The 19,082-nt window shown below is 39.3% G+C and overlaps 1 protein-coding gene across 1 annotated transcript in view; it reads left to right on the top strand.

The window, feature by feature from the left end:
- The window catches only part of LOC138316083 (uncharacterized), a 32,705-nt gene extending 14,229 nt beyond the window's left edge, over positions 1–18,476 (top strand). Inside the window, exons 2-6 of the mRNA XM_069257574.1 lie at positions 11,983–12,125; positions 13,065–13,465; positions 13,689–13,827; positions 17,524–17,696; positions 17,840–18,476. Of these exons, the coding sequence (XP_069113675.1) occupies positions 11,983–12,125; positions 13,065–13,465; positions 13,689–13,827; positions 17,524–17,696; positions 17,840–18,096 (1,113 nt within the window). The 3' untranslated portion in view covers positions 18,097–18,476. The remainder of the gene's footprint in view (positions 1–11,982; positions 12,126–13,064; positions 13,466–13,688; positions 13,828–17,523; positions 17,697–17,839) is intronic.
- The last annotated feature ends 606 nt before the right edge of the window (positions 18,477–19,082 follow it).

The raw sequence follows: 19,082 nt of genomic DNA, 5'->3' as shown, positions 1-19,082 counted from the left end.
GTGATAGATAATGTTGAATTAATCCTGGATGCATTTTCGTTGTGTTTCATTTGCCTGGGCGTCATTGAATTCTAAAAATGTTGGTAATAGCTTTGTGCCTCCATGTGATATCTGTGCTATATTGTAGTTTCTGTGTAGTATTACTGTGCTGATTCCAATGCGACATTGGTGCTGTTAAATGTTGAATTCCGAGTTCCAACTATACTTACGACTTTGGTGTTGTACTTGTTGATGTTTTATTTTACACAATGTTAGTGCTGTTGAGATTGGAATTCCATATGTTAGCGGTTTTGGAATTGTTTTAATTTTCAGTCGAACTGATGTCATATGGTTGTTAGTAGATTTTGAATGTGCTTTTTGTGCTGTTAGAATTCTGTGTTTGAATGTTTCACATAATGTCAGTGTTTGTTTATGAATTCTTATATTTCCAATTCCATATGGTTGTTATATCTATTTTTATTCGATGTATCCACACATTATGTTGATATTGTTGTATACTTTTGTTTGATGTTTCATTGTTTCCGTGGACATTGGACCGTTCTGTGATCTCTGGTATTGTTGGAGTTTCCCTGTATACGACATTTTAAGCGATTATCGATAATGGATGATGTCATTTTGACGAGTTAAGTTCGAAAGCTATGATTTTATATGTACAACAGTGTGTTGTAATTTACTACCATAGTTTACATACTTCGATGTAAGTTGGTTTTAGCGTTTCCGTTTCATGTTGTTGCTGTAAAAAATCCGTTGTTTCTTATTCAAGATGTCGATTATATCGTTTGTAAGATTTTGATTGACGTGTGTCATGAAGTGGTTTTCCACGTGTTATGTGTCAGAGAAATTGATCCGTCTCATCAACACGTGTTTTACGTGACAGAAAAACAACATGACCTCGACACAAGTTCATGTCAGATTGGAGTACCAGTTATGTAACAGCTCGCGGCCGATACCCCCGGTCCTTGAGTGTGTGAGAGACCGAACAGGTCAGGTGCAGGCTTCAAACCCGATACACAGACATATGAAATGCAAACAAGCCTATTTACTTGTTAATATGAGCGTGAACTTGGTACAAACAAGTTTAGAGGGTTTGATGTGTAAAATTCAGTCAAAATAAATTACTGGAGCAATTTCGCGTAGATCCTGACAAAGGTTGAATGGCATGTTAACATGGAACCGTCTCTACACCTGTCTGCTTCCCTAATTAGACCCATCACCTGTCACTGGTCACGTGACCCACTTTCACATTATGTAATTAATATCGTGTCAATAATGCATGTTAATGTATTAAATTTTGCTGTACATGTCAATTAAAGTTGCAAAACCAAGTGACTAACACTAATGGCACGGGAAAAGGTGTCGAGTGAATCATTTCGTTGAATTAACGTGTTACAATGCTAGGTCCGGTCCCATAGTGTCTATATAGCACTTCGTACGGAAAATGAAACGTAATGGGGGGGGGGGGGTGTCAAAATTCCTCAATATTTTGTAACGCCACCGGGAAAAATATTACGATTTCAATCATTTAGAATAACTGAGATGAGTATTACGATGTAATTTGATGATTTTAACGCGTTCTTAACACGGTATTTTTTAGATTTTATGTAACCTGCATTTAGAAATGGTAATTGTGAATGTCGTCAAACCATTATGCAACCCTGCTCGATCTGAACAACGGATTCACACCATCGGCACATTGTTTTGTAACTCAAAATAATAATGAATTAATTGTCTTGCTAAGACATATAAACAAATTTTAAGAGACATTCTTTGAAATAGTATAATCCCTTGATGGACATTTTTAGTCTATTTCGTGTGTATAGAATTTTAATTATTAAAGGTTTTATTATTACGTGCTTGAACGTTTTAGAAAACGCGCCACGCAGCGGAAAATTTTCTAAAATGAACGAAAAAGTACGAAAAATGTGCAGGATCACATTTTTTTCTGTCAAATGTGTCAAAAGATAATTTTAATGTTTTTTTTTTTAAAGCTTTAGTACATAGTTAGGTGACGATGGTGAGCTAGAGCTACACAATGTTGCATAGTTGCAGTTTTGCGATTGCGTGGTGTGGGATTTTATGAAACAAAGGCAGTCTATGAGAGGGGTCGATAGGGAGTTAGCGACCATAAGAGGGATCGTTAGGGTTAGCGACCATAAGAGGGATCGTTAGGGAGTGTAGCAACCAGAGAGTATATAAGAGGGGTCTTTAGGGAGTTAGCAACCATAAGAGGGGTCGTTAGGGAGTAAGCGACCGGAGAGTCTACGAGAGGGGTCGTTAGGGAGTTAGCGACCAATGAGAGGAGTCGTTAGGGAGTTATATAATTAGCGACCAGAGGGTCTATGAGAGGAGTCGTTAGGGAGTTAGCGACCATAAGAGGGGTGGTTAGGGAGTAAGCGACCAGACAATTTATAAGAGGAGTCGTTATTTAATGTGCTATGAAGACAATGAATATTTACTATTAGGTGTATAACATATGGAGCCTTACGCGTCAGTGGACGTTCATTGTACCGTGTCTACAAGGTAGACTAGTTAGCTTCTAAGACAATACATTCTAAAAGTGAAATTAAAATTTAACTCACTGTGCTTGAAAGGTTGGCGGAATATATAATTGATTTGAGGTAAAATGATGATATCTTTAAAAAAAACAAACCAAAAGACAATTGATTGGCAAGAAAAGCGATGAGATAATTAACGTAAAAACAGACGAGAAAATCGTGTGACTTACCGTAGACATATTATAGGTAAGCCATCGTTACATTTGTTTGTGTCGAATAATTAAGTAACTTTATATATAACTGATAGCTTCTATCCATCAGAGTAAACCAAGTAATTGAGTAAATCTAAATTTCAAAGGCAGAATTTACACTGCAGTGTATATTAACCAAGCGATGAATTCGGGGGCGATCAACGTAAAACTAATGTCGCTCACTGCCGTATCCGGTTAGACCTGTTTTATCGAACAGTGTTACGGAATTTCAATAAAGATCACGCCAAGATTCGAACTTTTTGATTCCTCCGTTGATAGATAGATGGTGTTTATAGCATACGCTCTCGCTTTCATTCCGAAATGGTCGTCACGAGACAAGATATGGTGGTAGTACCCCCATTTAAGAAAAAGTATTATGCCATTCTTAAATGTTCAGAAATAACTATCACTGTCAGCATGGGATAGGGGATTTTAATTACAAAAGTGACGAAGCATTCATTGGTGTTCACGGAGGGTTTCTTTCCAATAGAATGCGATACAATCCCTCCTTTCAACCCCCAAACACATTATTTAATGTTTTGATTAGATGATATAAAAGTATTCTCTGCAATTATTTAGGAATATGAAGATTTTACGTCAAAATCTCTAAAAGATTAGGGGTTAGTGTCTGAACAAAACAGACTAAAACCGGTACATTAATGAAACGTCTGATAGTAAATAAGAGGTTAGGGCCCTGACAACAGTTCGGAATGTTTACACAGATGGTTATGTTCGGGTCGGGCGGTGACGGATCACAACACTTTTTGTCACATGTTTGAAAAAAGGCAGCCATCATTAACATGGTTAGGTCCATATCTGTCATGGCGGGAAGGGCGTTATGGTGTCAACCGAGCGGGCCCTATATTAAATATCATTATCGGTATACTGCTGTGCTATTTAACTGGGTTTACTGGGACGGACACCCTAACTTAATGAAAGGAATCCTTTACAAAATGTGCGTATTTACCTAATCATTAATACATATTATATTTTGACATTTTAATCTAGTCCTCTTAAAGATACCACTCCCTCTGCGCTCACCGCCCACCGCCCTTTAGTAACGTCATGCTAATTTTACCGTTTATAAATTATATACCGAATATATATGACTGTCTATCTGTGTCTATATTTACACACGCTTAGCTTTCAATAACACAACCATAAAGAAAAAAACCACTTTGGGACCAGGAGCAATGCACCGATATTTCGGTCATTTCAATGGGGACCAAAATAGAATCGCATCACTCTCGATATATGTTTTACTCGTTATCTGTTATGATTTTCTGTGATTAGGTTTTCAGTTAAAGATGTCTCCATGACTCGACAAAGGTATCAAACGTAACATAACAATGCACGACGTATATATGTAAAGTACATGTCGTGCCAATGATACGTAAAGCACATGCATGCGATCTTGCTGGATACCGATTGGTAGAGTATATCATTAATATCTTCAGGGTACGCGTGGACCAACATGATCTTGCGGAAACCCCAGGAGTGGGGGTATAGATCCAAGAATAACCCCAGGGGCTGGGATGGTTTCTACAATATTAACAAGTTTAGTTTTCACCCTAACAAAGTTGGCAGGCGTTTTCTTTTAAAAAACGTGTGTAGGATTTTAGAAGCGTTCATAGATTGTATCTGTGGTAATGAAATGTTGATATTCAACCGTGGTCTCTTTAATTTCGACAAACATTATCCAAGATCCAGATCTAGAGCAGATACTTACTCACTAATAATATTCTCTTCGATAATTCATGTCTGTATACTGTAATATGTACTATAAACCACCGTATCACATGCTTGAGATGGCCATGAACACTTATCAGGGACAGTCACGTTGTTTTTGCCCAAAATTAATTTATGATTTTTTTTTTATAAAACAAAATAGTTGCATGTTATGACTTACGAACCTTCTCGACATACATGGTCTGCCGCCATTTCTCACGATCACCTCGGGCTTGTTTGCGCACAGTCGTGCAATATGGTATCCTACAGTAACCGTGCTACGTCAGTTGTTACATATTAAAGCATGTAGATATAACGCTACGTATCGTCCTGTCGGAGCCATCGCACGTGACGTGAGGCAAAATGAAGGGAAAGTAGTTACGTCACCGTTACGGAGGCAGTAAGGAGAGGGGGGCTACTATAACTAATCTATAGAGATATGAAGAGTAGGGGATAATGAGAGAAAACTAAATTGAGAGGGGGGGGGGGGGGGGTGATGGATGGGTTTACTCGATGTGACGCCTATGGTCGTATGCCGGTCATTGGTGACAGTGACGTTTAGTACCGACTACAGGCCAGCGTTATAACACTAATTACAAGCAGAAGCGCTTCGAGCGCGAAGTGGTACACGAAAAAGACAACAAAACAGCTCACACCAAATTACTTGTTGCGTGAATTACGGGAATTGTTCGGAACCCGTTTACCTGTTCGGTGTAATTAACGTTACGTGTTGGTAACAAATGGGATATGTTTACCTATCATTACATACCAATTGTTTCATGTCTGTAAATATATTGAATTTTTATAAGCGTGACAAGGGCGGCTCGTGTTTTAATGTCATACATGACACGCTGTATTGTACAGAAAAAGGATATCTATGTTCGCATGGAGAGCGATTTATTACAAGAGGTGACGTGACCGGGAGTAAATAACACTACTATTTGAATGTATATCTATATCAGATTTATATATCATAGACAAAATGTCACGTCTCAATTGAGGTCAAAGACCATATCCGGTTGGACACCGTTTGTATTTTTGCTTGATAAGTTTATTCTAAGAGAAAAAAATGGCGAAATCTTGATATGTGCATACATAATGATAAGAATATACACTGTAACAAATTGTTTCTTCAAAAGGTGACGAACAATCGCAAAATTGTAAGCTGCGAACAAGCTTAGGTTACAGCAGAAAGCGTGGTCATTAGAAACTTTGGGGCCGACAAAAGAACACTTCAACAATTAAGCCGTTTTGTGCCATAAGCTCCGTCAACGACACAGCAAATAAAGTGAATGGATATAAACGGACTGTTCAGATCACCTTAACGCGATTGAGAGTGTCTTGTTCAAATGACAAAAATAAATGATGGGTGTCCTCAGGACGCTTTAACCAAATACAAATTCAAAGGCATAGTGACCTACTTGAGTAGATAAAATGACTGTAGCATTTATCATGAACATTGAAACTAAATCTCTGTGTGACAGATTAAATGAATTAATTTATTTCAAATCCGTCAGTCGCTATCAGTGGGATTACGCCACCGGTCGCCATGTACATATCCATGTGCGCTCTGAGGGTGATTAATATCAAAGGTTCGGAGTCTGGACACAAAACCCGGATTACGGGACACACTAAACTCCAAAGCGAACACGGATTGGGCTGTGATTAGTGGCACGTTACGTGACATTACAAGCAACATATCAAACGTTCGTGTATTACCGGCGTGAGTCACGTGTGAAAATTTACAGAGTTAGCAACAAAACAAGACACCAGTGACAAATTCCACGTAGCTAAATGACACAGCCATTGTTGTAATTATCAAATTTTCCTCGATCAAGATTGTTAGGTCTGTATCCCGGCGACCTAGTCGTCCATCTTCTCCCGTCTCTCGAAGACAATAAACATTGTCCATGTTGATAACAGAATTAATACATTGTTATAAAAGAGAAATCAACAAAAACTGTCGGAATGGGCTCATTTATAACATTTAAAATTCCAATGACAAAGGTAACCTAAGTTTAACATTTGAACACTGTGTATTTTTCGCCATTTTTATGGACATGCATCACAAACATTATAAAGAAATTTGAGTTATTTAAAAGCTGACATACGCTGTGATGGTACAGTCATTTTGAAGAACTAGTAAGAAAACTTGTTTAAGGTGTTACGTTAACGACTTGATTTGACTTGGTTGTTTTTGTGTGAATATCATTGTATTAATGACCCAGACTACCCGGGGGCTAGATAGATGACTATACCGATACTACATTATGTTTCCATTCATTACACACAGGTGTCTAAGTAAAAACTGGCGTACATGTATCATCTTTATAAACATCACCTGGTGTAGCCCGTTACAGTCACTATAAACCATGCCCAGGAACCTATATCCTTAGGTTAACCAATTGAAGTCATTTTGATATCGCTGTCTTACATGGGACTTGGGAACATTAGTCACTTTCTATGGCTTTTTCTTGCTTATTGTGATTGCAATTGATTTTTTTTATTGTTTTTACGGTTTAATTCCCCGTGTGACATTCTAGATGTCCTTCATCGTTCCAATGTTGCATCCGGAACCAAACGACTGCAATCTAGACCACCCACGGAAACATTAAAGGAATTTGGTTTGTTCGAATATTTTGTATTCAAATCAAACTGACCTTTGAACTTTGACATTTGACTATTATCTAATTTATTTCCTAAATGACTACATAGCTGAGAGGAGGTATCTATAGACTCGAAATGTACCATTATGAACCCTTTACATGTAACTCTAAGTTGCAGTTGTTAATTGGGCGAAGTTACTAAGTTAGCCCTCCTGCTATTGGTTGTGGATGCACTTGCAGATGTTATCTCATTTTGTGACATCACTTCTTCAAGGTCCAATAGCTACTCTTGTCAGATGTTTTGGATACATCAATATGCTTTCTTTTGCCGCTCTACTGAATACTATCTCAAACCATAACTGAGCACTACCTCAAACCAGAACTGAATACTACCTCATAATGAGGTAAAAACGGTATAAAGCTAGTATACTAATAATCCGAAATAAAAGGCCAAAACAAATTCAGAGTAAAATCAAAATTATGTCTATGGAATATATATTCAGCCACTATAGGGCCTTCTTCAGTCCGAAATAACACTAACACAACGTGTTCGTCTGCATGTTTGTTTACATCTATAGTGCGCAGGTACGAAATGTCTCGGCCCGTTTGATGTATATGGCGTGTTATTTCGACCCAACATGCTATGTGCACTAAATCAACCCCAGTGTTTAAACAATGGTTATAACAATAAGATACTTTATCAGATAGACTCATGTAGCCATAAACATAACACTGACGTATCAAAAGGGGGATATTATATGCAATCACATGCACGGTCGAAATGTCGGATATATCAACTTTTCGAGGTGGCAATCGAAATTGCGGTCGAAAAGTTTGACAAGCGACTAAGGGTATATTATTGTTTTGAGACAACTCGTACCTCACACTATTCTGTAAACATTGTGCCTATCACATCAAATCTAATAAAATAAAACACAGATTCCCATTACCATTACGTTTGATAAAAAGGATCAGAGAAAATCCCACTAGGGGCCACGTCCACGTGATCCTTGATAAAGGCCAGTCAAATTGCTGCCTGCAAAATCTTGACACTGACGAAGTCATCTCGCCCCAAGAGCACAACATAGCTTACCGTATATGTATACTGGGACGAAATGTGAGTACACGTGGTATAAAGGTCGCCTGAACATGACATGACCCCCCCATGGGACGCTGTCAGATCCTCTAATCACCGGAGTGGCCATAAGAATCTGTATTTTAATTAGATTGCCTATCACATATTTCTGTTCACAGCCGTGGTTCCCTAGTGACCACCAATCTCTCTACGGCAGGTTGCTCCCATTCTGACTTAGAATTGAGGAGCTTGTCAGCAACTGATCCGCAACTGATACTAGAATACAACCAGAATACTACCTCAAACCAGAACTGAATACTACCTCAAACGAGACCTGAACACTACCCCAAACCAGAACTGAATATTACCTCAAACCTGAACTGAATACTACCTCAAACCAGAACTGAACACTGCCTCAAACCAGAACTGAACACTAACCCAAACCAGAACTGAACACTACCCCAAACCAGAACTGATTACTACCTTAAACAAGAACTGAACACTACCTCTAACCAGAACTGAACACTACCCCAAACCAGAACTGAATACTACCCCAAACCAGAACTGATTACTACCTTAAACAAGAACTGAACACTACCTCTAACCAGAACTGAACACTGCCTCAAACCAGAACTGAACACTACCCCAAACCAGAACTGATTACTACCCCAAACCAGAACTGAACACCACCCCAAACCAGAACTGAATACTACCTCAAACCAGAACTGAACACTGCCGCAAACCAGAACTGAACAATGCCTCAAACCAGAACTGAACACTGCCTCAAACCAGAACTGAACACTGCCTCAAACCAGAACTGAACACTACCCCAAACCAGAACTGATTACTACCCCAAACCAGAACTGAATACTACCCCAAACCAGAACTGAACACCACCCCAAACCAGAACTGAATACTACCTCAAACCAGAAGTGAATACTACCTCAAACCAGAACTGAACACTGCCTCAACCCAGAACTGAACACTGCCGCAAACCAGAACTGAACACTACCCCAACCAGAACTGAACACTACCTCAAACAGAACTGAATACTGCCTCAAACCAGAACTGAACACTACCTCAAACCAGAACTGAACACTACCTCAAACCAGAACTGAACACTGCCTCAAACCAGAACTGAACACTGCCTCAAACCAGAACTGAACACTACCCCAAACCAGAACTGAACACTACCTCAAACCAGAACTGAATACTACCTCAAACCAGAACTGAACACTACCTCAAACCAGAACTGAACACTGCCTCAAACCAGAACTGAACACTACCCCAAACCAGAACTGAATACTACCCCAAACCAGAACTGAACACTACCCCAAACCAGAACTGAACACTACCCCAAACCAGAACTGAATACTACCTCAAACCAGAACTGAACACTACCCCAAACCAGAACTGAATACTACCTCAAACCAGAACTGAACACTACCCCAAACCAGAACTGAATACTACCTCAAACCAGAACTGAATACTACCTCAAACCAGAACTGAACACTACCCCAAACCAGAACTGAATACTACCTCAAACCAGAACTGAACACTACCCCAAACCAGAACTGAATACTACCTCAAACCAGAACTGAACACTGCCCCAAACCAGAACTGAATACTACCTCAAACCAGAACTGAACACTACCCCAAACCAGAACTGAATACTACCCTCAAACCAGAACTGAATACTACCTCAAACCAGAACTTAACACTACCCCAAACCAGAACTGAACACTACCCCAAACCAGAACTGAATACTACCTCAAACCAGAACTGAACACTACCCCAAACCAGAACTGAACACTACCCCAAACCAGAACTGAATACTACCTCAAACCAGAACTGAACACTGCCTCAAACCAGAACTGAACACTGCCTCAAACCAGAACTGAACACTACCCCAAACCAGAACTGAACACTACCTCAAACCAGAACTGAACACTACCCCAAACCAGAACTGAATACTACCTCAAACCAGAACTGAACACTACCCCAAACCAGAACTGAACACTACCCCAAACCAGAACTGAACACTACCTCAAACCAGAACTGAACACTACCCCAAACCAGAACTGAACACTACCCCAAACCAGAACTGAATACTACCTCAAACCAGAACTGAACACTACCCCAAACCAGAACTGAACACTACCCCAAACCAGAACTGAATACTACCTCAAACCAGAACTGAACACTACCCCAAACCAGAACTGAAACTACCTCAAACCAGAACTGAACACTACCCAAACCAGAACTGAATACAGAACTGAACTACCTCAAACCAGAACTGAACACCACCCCAAACCAGAACTGAATACTACCTCAAACCAGAACTGAACACTACCCCAAACCAGAACTGAATACTACCTCAAACCAGAACTGAATACTACCTCAAACCAGAACTTAACACTACCCCAAACCAGAACTGAACACTACCCCAAACCAGAACTGAATACTACCTCAAACCAGAACTGAACACTACCCCAAACCAGAACTGAATACTACCTCAAACCAGAACTGAACACTACCTCAAACCAGAACTGAACACTGCCTCAAACCAGAACTGAACACTGCCTCAAACCAGAACTGAACACTACCCCAAACCAGAACTGAACACTACCTCAAACCAGAACTGAACACTACCCCAAACCAGAACTGAATACTACCTCAAACCAGAACTGAACACTACCCCAAACCAGAACTGAACACTACCCCAAACCAGAACTGAATACTACCTCAAACCAGAACTGAACACTACCTCAAACCAGAACTGAACACTACCTCAAACCAGAACTGAACACTGCCTCAAACCAGAACTGAACACTGCCTCAAACCAGAACTGAACACTACCCCAAACCAGAACTGAATACTACCTCAAACCAGAACTGAACACTGCTTCAAACCAGAATGTCTTCCATTATCAGCAATGTCAAGTTTGCACATCTATGATGTTCCTTACATACACACCTGAAGCTATTAGAGTTCAAAAGAACGTCTTAGGAATAACCAGAATACAACCTATACTATAATGACAAGGGACTGACCAGTCCTTCATACCTAAATGATGCTAAAGTTTAAACAGCAAATGAAAAGAATACCACTTGATAGACGATGTCGTGTTTGGTTTGGGGACAAACGTGTTGAATTGACCGGCGAAAATGCAAGATTGTAACAGCAGATAGTATCAAAATGGTTTGTGGTGAATAGCACTTCCATTCGTATGTAAGGAGCTATTAATTCAAATCTCAGTAACTGGAGGGGGTTGCATCGTGCAGCGAAATACAGTGAATAGGAAAGTACATGTATATTTTTCTCGTTCACAGATCTGCAGGTGTGAGGTCGAAAGGACAAGCATATTACAATAAAAAGTTTGTTTAAAGTATGCGCATACTACATCACTACAAAGTATTGTCAACATAGAACTGATCAGTAACCATGACAGCCTTGTCGTGTCACGGTCAGCCTTAGTTGGCATTGACAACGGTCATTGATAGTCATGATTTAGAAATACCAGCGGAGACAGATCGAACCAACCTACATGTTTATGTTAAGAGATTTACAAGGTATGATTCTGACACAAATACGTGGTTTTCTGTTTTTATAAGAAAGGATAGGCCATGTACCAAATCAACACACCAACAGGTAGTAAGGTACCGTATACTCTACTCAGTTTAACGGAATTAAGAATAACATAACAAAAGATATATTACCCCGATCGATCACCTCGGACACAGATTGTGTCATTCATTATCTATTTACAATGGCAATGAGTTGTCTCACTCCCTTCTTTCATTACGTATACGGTTTTGTTCTGACAGGTGCGGATCGCGATGTCTGCGACTCTGACGCAAGCCTCGCTCCAGTGGCACGAAGGATGGTACCGGGTACAGGATGGGAGCGAGGTTGTCAAGACAGTTAGTCCTTATGACATGTTAAAGATAAAGAAGATCAAAGGCGAGAGGTGGGTCGAGGTTAATTACCATAATGTCTCTACAATATTCTGTTTACAAATTATCATTTTCCACGTGCGCTCGTGGACAAGTAGTGTAATCCCTCGTGAATATCTATATTATTGGACCAAATATTCTAATACATAATTTCGCCCGTACCTGCCACTACGGCACTGTACCTTGTCGTGTCAAACCTTATGCATTTTCTAAGAAACTAGTGCATTAAACAATCATCAAGTGTCTGAACAACCTTCTTACCCCCACACGACAGTCGAGGGCGCAGACAGAAGTGCTGTCGATGATGGATAGGAGATATCCACTCAAGTGCTCATCCATCTACATAATTAGCCCCGTACGTAGGGTAGGATTATATACAACCTGCTATATAGGTGTACTTTAATACCAAATTGATATATTGATATGGCCTTAACAACATGGCGATAAAATCAGTAAAAACCTTGGCCACGTGACTGTCACGTGGAGTAGAACTGTTAACTCTAGGAACTATCTGGGCTGCTAACGACCCTAGCAGAGACAGACAGAAATTGAATTTATAAGACGTTGTAGGGGGCTATAGTAACTTCATTGATAGGTAAAAATGACAACCCTGTGTGGTCTGATATACTGAAAATGAAGCTATTCGTGATGTCGATATCGACCCCCACCTCTCTCGTTTTGAACCATATCAGATTCTAAAACGTAGAAACCGTGTATTTTAGTATCTTATTATCAATGGGTAAGGAAACGAACCAATGACCATAACTTGCAGATCTGTTTTATAAGTGGTATATTTCTATGTAACAAAAGTGGTGTTCGTAATTATGACTTCCAAAACAATATCGATTAGGGGCGCTCATGCATTGAGGAAGCCAATTTTTACTAAGAAATTGATATATCTCTTCTTGTAGTTAACTTGATGACATCATTAACTATCTTACATTGGGTTACAGGTATGTCCCCTCTAGCGACGCAGAGGACGAGGAGGCAAGGAAAGCCGCTCACACAGGGGTCAAGGTCGGTCAGAGGTGGGCCAATACAAGCAGCTCACTTCCTGTCAGAACCAAAACGAGGCAAAAGAGTGGAGACGTCATGAATGATCGAATAGCCATTCCCAGAAAGCATCGCTCTTGGAAGTTACATAACTTCGAGGGTGTGATGTCGGCCTTGTTGGATGGTAGAAAGGTTCACTATGCTGCAGATATCCGGAAGTGTAGCCTGGTTGGGGAAAACGACATGGATCGTACTACATTCGGAGATTTCATTAACGTGTTCGAAATCCACAGGAGTAACGGCAACAATGGCAAGAACAGCATCAAGTTCTCAAGCTCTCAGAAAGTCAAACACGGTAATGGTAAGTATTGGTGTGAATCACGCTAAGCTTTTTGTAATGTATTCCAATGATTTGATTTGTAACATGGATATATACAATTCAAAATTAAGCATTAAATGGTTTAACATTTCAATAGTTTACTCGTTGATAATGGCTGATTCCGTTAAACATTCAAATATCATTGAATTACCAACTGAACCAAATGAACACCACTAACCATTGACTTTATGTTCTATCATTGCAGATTTTGTGGAGCTGCTAAGAGATGTGACGTTGTACTCCGATGGGACCACTGTCATTGACCTTTACATCGTCGACCCAGATAAAAACGAGATCATTCAGCAAACAATTGCTGTTTGCTGGCTCTACACACCGAAAACTAAGTGCGTAGATACGTTTTTCAAAACGATTTCTGTCTTTTAAAAACCCCAAAACAAGGTTTGAACACACGGCTATCACACCACATTCTGGCTCTTTCGTTCTAATAAGATTACACTGCTTTCAACTCATTCAGGAAAAAAACCCTGAGTAGTGATTGTGTTTGGCTGTAATCGGTGGCCCAAAACAATAGAACCACTTAAAGGTCAATGATGCAGGGGTACTCCTTATTGTAACAGGAGTATATGTACAGGTATGCTTGTAATTATCAGGCGATGCTACAGTTGGTATCAAACTCTGGCTGTTGCTTGGTAGTTGTAACACTTCCAAACACCTATGTAAATACGGCAATCAAATCACAGTCTTTGATGTTTAGCTTTTTAATTAAAGGTTCACTAATCTAACATCTTCTGATCTTAGATTCCTAAAACGTGATACGTAACTACGGCTTGTATCATACATTCTGACTCCGCATACCTAGTCGACTACAAAGCTGGAGGCAACGACTCTTAATAAAATAGACTACTGTAGTTATAGTATTGTGTTTTAAAGATGCAACTTTAATTTTGTCTCAGTCTGAATAAGATCAAGAGGAAACATGTTTGGGTTTGGTTTCTACAAATTGGCCACCGTAACAAATATATATCTGGTGTAGGCTGTCAAAATATAGGTATATTCCCATACGCTCCGAATCCTTTAAAAAGTCGAATCCATTATTTATATGCCTCTACCTATATTCGGGTTTTCCTTTGCGGTATCGGGCGATTGTACTGATTAGTTGTAACATTATCATCCATGGTATATGGCGTAAGGAATAAACAATCCAATAATCGATGAAGATGACCTCAGTATTATGCAATAACAGTCCGTTATATGGAAGAACACCTCTGTACTATCTTCCTTACGTACTGATGTGATGTATGTAACATACGATGTTAGAACACCTCTGTACTATCTTCCTTACGTACTGATGTGATGTATGTAACATACGATGTTAGAACACCTCTGTACTATCTTCCTTACGTACTGATGTGATGTATGTAACATACGATGTTAGAACACCTCTGTACTATCTTCCTTACGTACTGATGTGATGTATGTAACATACGATGGTAGAACACCTCTGTACTATCTTCCTTACGTACTGATGTGATGTATGTAACATACGATGGGTAGAACACCTCTGTACTATCTTCCTTACGTACTGATGTGATGTATGTAACATACGATGTTAGAACACCTCTGTACTATCTTCCTTACGTACTGATGTGATGTATGTAACATACGATGGTAGAACACCTCTGTACTATCTTCCTTACGTACTGATGTGATGTATGTAACATACGATGGTAGAACACCTCTGTACTATCTTCCTTACGTACTGATGTGATGTATGTAACATACGATGGTAGAACACCTCTGTACTATCTTCCTTACGTACTGATGTGATGTATGTAACATACGATGGTAGAACACCTCTGTACTATCTTCCTTACGTACTGATGTGATGTATGTAACATACGATGGTAGAACACCTCTGTACTATCTTCCTTACGTACTGATGTGATGTATGTAACATACGATGGTAGAACACCTCTATACTATCTTTATTACGTACTGATGTAATGTATGTAACATACGATGGTAGAACACCTCTATACTATCTTCCTTACGTACTGATGTGATGTATGTAACATACGATGGTAGAACACCTCTGTACTATCTTTATTACGTACTGATGTGATGTATGTAACATACGATGGTAGAACACCTCTATACTATCTTTATTACGTACTGATGTGATGTATGTAACATACGAATGGTAGAACACCTCTTCTATCTTTATTACGTACTGATCATACGATGGTAGAACACCTTGTACTTTATTACGTACTGATGTGATGTATGTAACATACGATGGTAGAACACCTCTATACTATCTTTATTACGTACTGATGTAATGTATGTAACATACGATGGTAGAACACCTCTATACTATCTTTATTACGTACTGATGTAATGTATGTAACATACATCCACTTGATCATAATTTATAGTTGATAAATGCATATTGGTCTTTTACACTATTTCGGACAATTTACTACGTGTGCAATATTTATGCTGACTAGGAGGCCCTCGATTGACTGACAGGACTGTTGGTGTGAGTGTCGGCAGATGTATACCACTGATCCACTGCCTCAGGTCGACATTTTGTACATGGTTCGACCTTCCATAAGATTAAGATCCCGGCTTGTTTAAAAAAAAAGATAAAAATCGGCTAGGTTTTTTTGTATGAGAGAGTCTACTGTTTCTTAAAATACAATGAATATGTGTTATGTATTTTTACTTTGAAGAGATGGCGACAAGGAATTTTTCACTATGTGTCCGTGTCGAACAATACATGTCTCAATGTGAACAACAATACATGTATCTATGTGAACAACAGAACATGTATCTATGTGAACAACAATATATGTATATATGTGAACAATACATGTCTCTATGTGAACAAAAATACATGTATCTATGTGAACAACGAAACATGTATTTATGTGAACAACAATACATGTATCTATGTGAACTTCCTATGTATTTAAACTGCTTGGACAAACTTTATCCAATCACCAGACTAATTATTAGATTTCACTGAAGGGCATACATTACCGCGATAAGGTACTTTTTAAACAATTATGATATCGGACACTGAATCGGCATCTTACATTTCACAGACGGAAATCGAATGTCTTTGAGTTGGCTATCGGTTCATTACGGACTGTGAACGGTATATTACGGACTGTGAACGGTATATTACGGACTGTGAACGGTATATTTCGGTCTGTGAACGGTATATTACGGACTGTGAACGGTATATTACGGACTGTGAACGGTATATTACGGACTGTGAACGGTATATTACGGACTGTGAACGGTATATTTCGGTCTGTGAACGGTATATTTCGGACGGTGAACGGTATATTTCGGACGGTGAACGGTATATTACGGCCTGTGAACGGTATATTTCGGACTGTGAACGGTATATTTCGGTCTGTGCTTTGCATATTATGCAATGACAATAGTTATTGTGCTCATTCTCTGTTCACATCAAATTTCAATTGGAATACACGTTTTATTGCTGTCGTTACGTCCTACATGTATCTTGATAAATGAAATAGATAATTTATAGATGTGGTTATATTTTATGTTATACTTAACCACTGTGTTAATAAATCTGTGATTTATAACGCCATAACCCTCCCACGCCGGTTACACGTGCTGTATGTGTAATGAACGTCTTACGCTAGGTATACTGCACGTAGTGTTTCAGGTTACACCGAACTTTGGTGCGATAATGTAACCTATGTTAGCAGAAAGACAAGCAAAGACCCAATATTCAACATTGTACATTTTAAACACAACCTTCTCGGATAGCATCCTCGATACTCCTGGGGTTACTTTCACTGACTAGCATCCTCGATACTCCAGGGGTTACTTTCAGGTGGGAACCTGAAAGTAACCCCTGGGGTATCGGGGATGAGCGGGTAGTTGTCTAGCACTGATTGGTATTTGATGTGTGTTTTCCAGGAAACCCTCGTGCTTCCACTATAATTAATTACACCAGACATGTCCATAGCTCTTCTTTAAAATACAACTTAAAACTTCATTAAAGTACTCACGAAAAGTTGTATTCTCTCTGTTTCCAGGAAAGGCGATGTTCGGTTTACTCTTGACCCTCGACTGAAGGTGCGCGTGGAGACGTCCTTCAAGTCACTAAAGTACTCCCTCCAGAAGGGCCGTAATATCCGAATGGTAGCGGACCTGGCCAACTGTGCTGGGTCAGAGGAAAGACAGACAATTATTGGAGGCGAAATTAAAGGTAAACTTTTAAAAATGAGTTACAGTAGAGGTCAAAGTTCGTGAAGATATCTAAATCAAGTATTATCTGTGGAAACATTTGAACACATTTAACGTCGTGAGTTTGTATTGTGTTAACAATTAGGATCACTTCTTTGTTCACAGGATATGACGTATTTGACCACCAAACAGAGATCGGGTTTGCACTGGAGAGGACAATTACAAACACACAGTCTGAGAACGTCATATCTTATCGCCATTTCGATGTGCGAATCACCCCAAATAGTCGCGCATCAATGACTGTCACGGATCATGGCGTCACCAAGAACATTTTCAACCAATATGGCGGCAAGGAAACCACGCACAGATGTACCGTTAGTAGGTCCAAAGACAACTTCTCTCTCATTCTGTTCCGTGCGTGATTTGTTATTCACAATGTTAACATCCAGTCTCATTTTTGACTAGAAAGTCACTTCTACATTTACGTCCACTAGATGTCGCTCTGTTGTGAACCCCATGCCACCTAGTGGGCGACTATTTTGGACATACAGGTATTCATGTTGACTGTCTTTTTCCCCCGTTACTGTGTAAATCTCGCATGTCTCTGTATGCGACCAGTGATATTTTGTCTGGATTACATTTCGATTCACCAAGGTTGTTATCATTTGTGTTTTTACCTTTTTGAAATAATGTCTCTTTTCGTGATTTTGGGCTGTAAATATATTTCTATGTACATATTTATTTATTTAAATCGATTTATGCTCTTTTTATTGTACATTTTACAATTAAATATTTGAAAATACTTGATTGGTGAGTTATTCTTTTACACTTTTATGTACTTTCATATTATACAGTCATGTTACTCGTGTGGGAGGAGTGTAAACATCAGCCACAACCAATCAGATTTAAATACAGATCCTTATTATAACTCCGTTCACTAAAGGACCTGAGAGCATCCCATTACAGGTCGTGTGTTGATGACCTTTAAACTCTCTGCACTTCAGTTCAAATTCATTTTCTCTACCAGGAACCTACTAATGTAGCTAGCTTCACAACTGAAAACTACACTTCGTCTAAGATTCAGATTTCAGATTTTATTAATACACTCTAAGAATGCATATGTTGTGTTCTTTGGTCGAAATGACTTTATTAACGAAAATGATTCTGACAGCTATTGCAAACTATTTCGTCCCCTTAAAAAATATGGAAGTACTAATTTGATTGGTCAATCCGAAAGTTCATAAGAACGTGACCCTCAGTGGAATGTCTTCAGATGCTATGAAACGGAGTGACAATAATATAAATATTGAGCCACAACCAACGCATAGTCGGTAACCTAAGGTGAGTGAGGTATCGGCGTCATGAGATAAACCAATATAAGTTATTCACTCCAGTGTACCACATTGTC

The sequence above is a fragment of the Argopecten irradians genome, chromosome 2 (assembly GCF_041381155.1).
Source record: "Argopecten irradians isolate NY chromosome 2, Ai_NY, whole genome shotgun sequence".
NCBI lineage: Eukaryota > Metazoa > Mollusca > Bivalvia > Pectinida > Pectinidae > Argopecten > Argopecten irradians.
This window is presented reverse-complemented; position numbering and strand designations above follow the sequence as displayed.